The sequence below is a fragment of the Sinocyclocheilus anshuiensis genome, unplaced genomic scaffold (assembly GCF_001515605.1).
Source record: "Sinocyclocheilus anshuiensis isolate Anshui unplaced genomic scaffold, SAMN03320099.WGS_v1.1 scaffold1014, whole genome shotgun sequence".
Classification (NCBI taxonomy): Eukaryota; Metazoa; Chordata; class Actinopteri; order Cypriniformes; family Cyprinidae; genus Sinocyclocheilus; species Sinocyclocheilus anshuiensis.
The window spans coordinates 1,103,731-1,111,633 of NW_015540943.1; the positions used below are offsets into that span (position 1 = coordinate 1,103,731).

General features: G+C 39.3%; 1 protein-coding gene across 2 annotated transcripts in view; it reads left to right on the forward strand.

Annotated features, from left to right (window-relative positions):
- LOC107689728 (GRAM domain-containing protein 4-like) overlaps positions 1-7,903 on the forward strand; it is a 78,349-nt gene that overhangs the window by 56,717 nt on the left and 13,729 nt on the right. Inside the window, exons 9-15 of one of the 2 annotated variants that reach the window (XM_016487857.1) lie at positions 1,204-1,295; positions 1,660-1,708; positions 1,791-1,862; positions 2,416-2,459; positions 2,752-2,861; positions 3,863-4,017; positions 4,230-4,247. In XM_016487857.1, the coding sequence (XP_016343343.1) occupies positions 1,204-1,295; positions 1,660-1,708; positions 1,791-1,862; positions 2,416-2,459; positions 2,752-2,861; positions 3,863-4,017; positions 4,230-4,247 (540 nt within the window). The remainder of the gene's footprint in view (positions 1-1,203; positions 1,296-1,659; positions 1,709-1,790; positions 1,863-2,415; positions 2,460-2,751; positions 2,862-3,862; positions 4,018-4,229; positions 4,248-7,903) is intronic. The other variant, XM_016487858.1, reaches the window with a different exon arrangement.

The following is a 7,903-nucleotide window of genomic DNA, read 5'->3' on the forward strand; positions in this document are numbered from 1 at the left end:
AAGACTATATTCTCCCCAAGGATTTTTTTTTGGGGGGGGGGGTAGTATGGGTCCGTCCGTAATGGTCAGGACGAGGCCAAGGCCACGGAGGCTGTCCAGCCATGGGGTCCTGAGTTCCCTGCTCCGCCATGGCCTTCTGAACTGTCTGCTCCGCCATGGCCTTCTGAGTTCCCTGCTCCGCTGTGGCCTCCTGAACTGCCTGCTCATCCATGGCTTCCTAGTCTGCCTGCTCCGCCATGGGTCCCGGAACGGGTACCGCCCTGGAGGCCGTCCGTCCCTGCATGCCTATCCTCAGAGGCCTCCAGAGCGCCCACCGCCCCTCCCTGATGGAATTGTTATGGTGCGGGACGCACCTACTGGGAGGGTGGAGTAATGTCAGACTCTGTTCCGTATTTTGTGTTTTGCTCCCCATGTGCTTTCCATGACCCGTTTTCCCTCATGTGCAATTATGTTTATTGATCCCAGGTGTTCCTCGTCAAGTCCTGTGTATTTATAGTGTTTCCAGTTTTGAGTTCACTGTGCTGTCTTGATCGTCAATCCTCGTTCCTACGTGTGTTCCATGTGGTAAATAAAGATTGTTGAATTCTCCTACGTCTCCTTCACTCCTCACTCCGACACAGTAGGCAACACCGTGACACATATACAGGTGCATCTCAATAAATTAGAATGTCGTGGAAAAGTTAATTTATTTCAGTAATTCAACTCAAATTGTGAAACTCGTGTATTAAATACTTTTCCACGACATTCTAATTTATTGAGATGCACCTGTATGCTAGTTATATAATTTATAGTCGGGAGAGTGACAGATAATAGCTTCTGTAATTTTTACCACAAAATTATGCAATTATAATTATAAAATTGATTTACTTGCTCATTAAAATGTAATAACTTTGGACGAGTGTTATTTTACCGTTATTTATTTATATGATACTATAGTTTCTATAAATATTTTAAATTAGTTTTAATTTTTATATTGTCAGTTTTCATTTTCCATTAATTTTAAGATTACTTTAATATTACTAAAAAGGTTTCATTTATTGCCAAATCAAAATTTCTAATTTTAGTTTTTAATCTAATATTTATATTTGTAAGATTTATTTCAGCTTCACTTAACAAAGATGTTTTTCATAGTTTTTGTACCCGATAATACCCCTTCTTGGGACAGCAACGTAATATGTGTTGTGTTTTTGTCTTCTGTCACAGATTTATATGAATGCAGCATGGCATGGCTGGGCTATTCCTTTGTTTCTATTCTTAGCCATTCTGAGGTTGTCATTGAACTACCTCATAGCCAGGTAAGACAATGTTTCCTTTTTTTACTAGTATGTCATTGAAAATGGGTTAAATTTAAAATGTTACCTAGATTTAACACATTTCTAGTTGTTGTTGTATATTGGCTGAAATTTCCAGTCGTAAGAATGAATATACTACCAAAAGATCAGTACTCATGTTAGCATATTTGATCAAAAATAATGTACACTCAGACAGTCATTATCACTGTACATATACAGTACATGTATTAATGCCATACCTGTATATTACAACAGAATAAACATATATTTTGTACACATACATACAGTATGTATTTTTTTTTTAATATATAGAAACATATATGTATCAGAAACTGACTTAATATTTTTCTTGTTTTTTTTTCTATAGAGGATGGAGAATTCAGTGGAGTATTGTGCCTGAAGTTTCTGAGCCTGTGGTAGGAATGTTCTTCCTGGTTAATATTTGTCAGTCACTTTTTTTATGTTGTGCATATTTCATTTTTTTCCCCCTTCTTCCAGGAACCTTCAAAGGAAGATCTAACTGTGTCTGAAAAGTTTCAGTTGGTTCTCGATGTTGCACAAAAAGCACAGGTAACTTTACACTTGAATTATTATACTTTAATTTGAATAAAAACATTTACACTATTTGTCAAGAATTTGGGCACACTTTATTGTTTCTCCTGATCGGAAAACTTTTTGATCTAAATCATTTTGCTATTATGTATGCATTTCTTTACAAAACAATTTTTTTTGACCTGATAGTGAAAGATAAGCAGCCAACAACTGTTAAGCATACATGGAAATTTCTTTAATATTATTTAAAAAGTAACCCAGGATACACCTCATGAAGTTATTTGAAGAATGCAAAAAGTACATGAGCAGTGATCAGACCTGTATGAGCAGAGTCTGTGATCTAGACAAAGATTTGTTGTTTTATATTTTTTGGTCATCGCTTAATTCACATTCTTCCATTCATATTATTTAATAGTTTTTGAGGACTTTTATTGTATAACCTGAAATATAGTCATAATAAATAATTGTTCTTTTTTGTTTAATTTCTGTTGTGATTTGAAATTTTAGTCTCAAATTTAATTTTGCATATTGTTCTTTTTGACCGACATGTAATAAATTAATGTTTCTACAGAATCTTTTTGGTAAGATGGCAGATGTTTTGGAGAAAATCAAAAAGTAAGTAGCTCTTTTAACTAATATGAGATTAGAAGACAAATTATATTTCAATGCTTTTGTGTTCACTCAAAAAACTTTTATGTTTCAAACTCGAATGTAACATTTGAAAGCAAATGCAAAACTGCCGATGAAAATAATATGCGATGGGAAGAAAATGCAAAGTTTCTCAGCAGGGTGCAAAAAGTTTTGTGGGAGCATTGAAATGTAAGGGCTCTGTACTGTAAACTAATGAATGTTTCTCCGTGTTTGTATGTGTTATGGGTGGATGTTTGTGTGCGTATGTATACATCAGTTTGTTCATGTGGGTTCAGCCTGAGATCACTCAGAAATTGTACATCGCTCTGTGGGTGGCCTTCATCTCCTCTTGCGTCCTTCCCTACAAGCTGATGGGTTTCATGTTTGGTGAGAATCATTACTCATAACTCCTTACATGTACATAAACACCCCATACGCACTAATAACATTCACACACAAACAAAACGCTGTCATTCTAAATGGCTTAGTGTTGCTTTTTATATCAACCATAGACATGTCTGTTGTGTAGCTGTACTGAATGGGTATATTAAAGACAAATCCTTCCTCAGGGGAAGTTCATTGAATGGTGCTCTGCATGAATTGTGACCATGAATTGGGTTTATAATTTGTGTGCAATAACAGTGCAAACATGTTAACATCTGAACATAGTTAGCAAGAGACAATTAGCAACGAAGTACACTACAGTTCTTTTTTTTTTAAGTTAATACTTTAATTCAGCATGGAAGCATTTTTTTAACCAAAAGTTATGTGAAAAGTGAAAGATTTATACATTGTTACAAAAAAAATCTAGTTAAATAAATACTGTTTTAACTTGTATTCATCAAAGCATCCTGAAAATAAAAATGTATCACGGTTTTCAAAATTTAAGTAGCACAATAATTTACAACATTGATAATAATTAATGTATCTTGAGCACCAAATCAGCATATTAGAATGATTTCTGAAGAATCATGTGACACTGAAGACTGGAGTAATGATGCTGAAAATTCTGCTTTACCATCACAGAAATAAATTACAAACTATATTTTAAAACTATATTAAAATAGAAAACAGATTTGAAATTGTCATAATATTTCACAATATTACTGTTTTTACTTATTTTAAATACGTACATACAAACATACATACATACTTTTGAATGGTTGTGTGCATTTGTAAAATTTCAGGGAGTTTAAGAAATTTTGTGTAACGTCTTTTAGCAAACTAGAGGATCCTGGTAAATTAAGTGTGCTTCCATCATGGTCCATAAAATGAAAGTTGAATTATTAAATATATTGAAATCTACAAAGTTGTTTTGTGCTGAAATCTAGCAGTCTAAAGTTGTAGTTGTTTTATAATTCTCATGGTGTGTGTCTTTTCTCTGGCAGGGCTTTACGCGGGCATCAAGTTCTTTATTATAGACTTCCTGTTTAAGAGCTGCCCAAAACTCCGAGACAAATACGACACTCCGTATATCATGTGGAACAGCCTGCCCACCGACCCTCAGCTGAAAGAACGCAGCAATGCCACTGTGTCACGACGGGTGAGAGAGAAAGAAATGATGTCATGCTCTAACACCAGCCTCCTGGGTGTTTTCACACTTTAAATGTCATACCTTTTTGAAATGTTTGTTTCAAAGTATCGGGCACTGTAATTATGTGTGTATGAGAGTGATGGGTGTTACCTCGTAAGGGAAACATCAGTGTAGGTAATTGACATGACGGTCACACATAATCTGTTGTCTTTCTCTCCCAGCTGTCTGGGTGTGAGAAGGTAGGGATTGTGATGTGCTTCTGCCAGCACCTGTGTATGTGTGTGTGTGTGATGAGACCTTTCTTCACCTTGTGTGTTTGAATCTAGATGCACAGTGTGATATGAATTTTGTCTGTGCTCAAATGGATCAAAATGGCCATATAGTCCCAATGGCCCAATTGACGTTACTGGGTGAATCTATCAAAGAAACATCCATGTTGTTTTCACTGACCAGCTTTTGATTTTGATTTTGATGGCTACAACACACTCCACAAAAGTTGAGAAAGAGGCAAAATAAAAGTGAAAAGGTTATAGAATATCCAAATTAAACAGTTCACAATAAACAGGTGAATTGGTGAGGGGATCATGTTTGGGTATAAAAGGAGCATCTCAGTCTTTGCAAGCAAAACTGGATTATGGCTCACCACTTTGTGCCAAATTTCATGAGAGAAGTGTCAAACAAATCAAATCACATTTCTCAATGCAAAATCGCAAAGAATTTAGGTCTTTCACCAACTACTATACATAATATTGTGAAAAGATTCAGGGAATCCACAGAAATCTCAGGGCAAGGCAGGAAACCTCAGTTGAATGTGCATGACCTTTGAGTCCTCAGATGGCATTGCATAAGAAGCGGTCATGATGTGGTGTTAAATATAGCCACATTGGCTCAGGAGAACTTCAGAAAACTGCTGTCACTAAACACAGTTTGCCGCTGCATCAATAAATGCAACTTGAATCACTAACTCTAGGAGAAACTATACATCAGTTCTATGCAGTGATGCCACGGGGTTCTCTGGGCCAGAGCTCATCTCAGATAGTCAAAAAGACAGTGGAAATATGTGCTGTGGACAGATGAGTCCACATTTCAACTTGTTTCTGAGAAAAATGGATGTCGAGTCCTCAGTCCCAAAGACCAAAGGGGCCATCCAGACTTTCATCAGCAACAGATGCAAAGGCAAACATTTGTCATGGTGTGGGGGTGCAGCAGAGCAAATGGCATGGGTGACTGGCAAATATATTGGAATTGTACAGAGACTTATACTGCCATCAAGATAGCGTCTTTCATGGGAAGTCCATGTTTATTAGATCAAGACAATGCCAGATCTCATTCTGCATGTGCTACAACAGAATGGTTTCGTAGCAAAGAGTGAATATACTAGACTTGCCTGCCTGAAGTCCAGATCTGTCTCCTATAATTAAATGTGACCAGTCGTGAAATGGAGAATCAGATAATGACGATCACAGACTGCTGAGCATCTGAAGTCTTGTATCAAGTGAGATTGGACAAAAAAAATTGCTTGCAAAACTTTAACAATTAGTATCCTGAATTCCCAAACAATTAAACATTGTAATGAAAAGGAAAGGTGATTTGACACAGTGGTAAACATGCCTCAGTCCCAACTTTTTTGGAGTGTGTTGCAGCCGCCAAAATCAAAATTTGTTTATATTTACAAAATAAACTTAAGTTGGCCGGTGAAAACATTGGATTTTTTTTCTTTGTACTTAAATTAGTCAGTTAAATAAAGGTTAAAGAGAATTAACAAATAACATATTCTTGATTTTATGGCATTTCAAGAAACATCCGAACTTTTCTGGAATTGGGGTTGTGTATATTATAATTTTCTTTGTTATTATGTGGTGAAATATCAGATGGACATATCTTGATTACTTAATTTCATTAACTGACTGATCTACTGATTGTATTTAATATTAATGATTTTACTTAATATAATCTAATGTAGCTATTGCGATTTAATTTAATGTGTACAACTAATGTGGCATTTTGAATCCATTTTCACAGACTATGTGATGAGTAGCTCTGTGTGTGCATAGATAGTGTTATTCAATACAAAAAGGATCGCTTCGCTCAAAAATGGAGTAGTTTCCATCAGTGCTATTTTATCATTGAGATACTATTATAGTTTTTATTTATTTATTTATTATTTTTTATTGTTTTCTTTTCAGTTTTAGTTCAACCCTGGTTTCCACAATAGTGCAGTATTAGATCATTAGAGGTAGAAATAGTTGAATGTTTGGCTTTAGAACACTGTGTTGTGAGTCTGTACAGAGTGAGATCAATGGCGGTTGCTTCTCTTAAAACATCATTACACTGACAAAAAACCCAACTTACCCACATGAACGCACAAACATACAAAAAAAAACTAACTACGTCTTGCTTACAGTATTAGTGATCAAAATGAAGCCTATTTACTTTCTTATACAGTACATGTTATAATTTCTATTGCATGTGATTCATTAGTGCATGTTTTCCAGAAGAAGAAAAAAAATTAAAAAATGTTTCTTCACAACTATCCTTCTGGCTGACATCACCAAGGCCACATTAATGGAAAACGTACTGGGTTACTAACGTAACCTCGGTTCTCTTTCAGTTTTTACGAATTGGGAATCTCGCAATTAGTGTAAACTAAACGAGCCAATTCACATTGGCATGCAGTGATTGCATTCAGCTGCTGCTGATTGCAGTGCGAGTACAAATACCAGCCGTATTCTTTGGAGCTCCTCCCGACGATTGGATGTCGATCGCTGCATCGGAGGGTGAGCCGGAGCTCTTTGGAGAGGAAGATTCGGCTGTGCTGCCACCCTCCGGAATGGTAGCAAGGCATGAATCGGATCCAGAGATGACGGCTGTGCTTTACCGGGCCGCCGAGAGGGTAGGGCTTGAGTGGAAACCTCCACCACGTCCCAAGCCCTCGAGGTTGAATGACTGGTTTCTTGGGGTGGCCCGCGCTGGTTCTCAGTGCCCACCTCCGGTGCCATTCTTCCCGGAGGTGCATGAGGAGCTCACCAGGTCGTGGATGGCACCTTTTACTGCAAGGAACCGGCCTGGTAGTTCCTCCTCCCTCACCACCCTCGACGGCGGAGCAGCCAGGGGGTATACGGAGATCCCCCGGTGGAGCGGTCAGTAGCGATGCAATTGTGTCCTAGTACCGCCTCCACCTGGCGGGGCAAACCGCCCCTTCCCTCCCGGGCCTGTAGGTACTCTTCTGATCTGACCAGCAGTGCTTATGTGGCCTGTGGAGAGGCTGCCTCCGCCCTACATGCCATGGCATTACTGCAGGTCCACTAGGCTCAAGCACTGAAGGACCGCACGAGGGTGGTCACGATCCGGAAGTTCTGAAAGAGCTCTGAACCGCAACTGACCTCGCGCTCCGAGCGATGAAGGTTACCGCGAGTTCTCTGGGTCATGCATTGTCCACGCTTGTGATCCAGGAGTGACGTCTCTGGCTGTGTCTGGTCGACATGAGGGATGCCGACAATGTTCGGTTACTCAATTCCCCTGTGTCCCAGACCAGCCTCTTCGGCGATGCGGTTCTTTGCCCAGCAGTTCTCGGCTGCACAGAAGCAGACTGAGGCGATCCGACATATCCTGCTCCGGCGGGCAGCTGCTGCCTCCACCCGTTCGCCGGCCGCAAAAATCCCAAAATCTCGACAAAAGAGCAATTTCCTCTATCTCTGGGTCTCAAGAGGGCACAGAGAGTTGTGGACAGTCCAGAGCCGGATCCCACTCATCCTCCTCTGTCACCAGCGGGCAGCAGTGGGCGGTTCGAGAGAGCTGGCAAAGGCCCTACTCACGCACCCTCTGCCCAACCTTGGAACCAGGTAAGTGTTGCAACGCACACTCAGACCCCGCTTCGTCAGCCCACGAGCTGCCC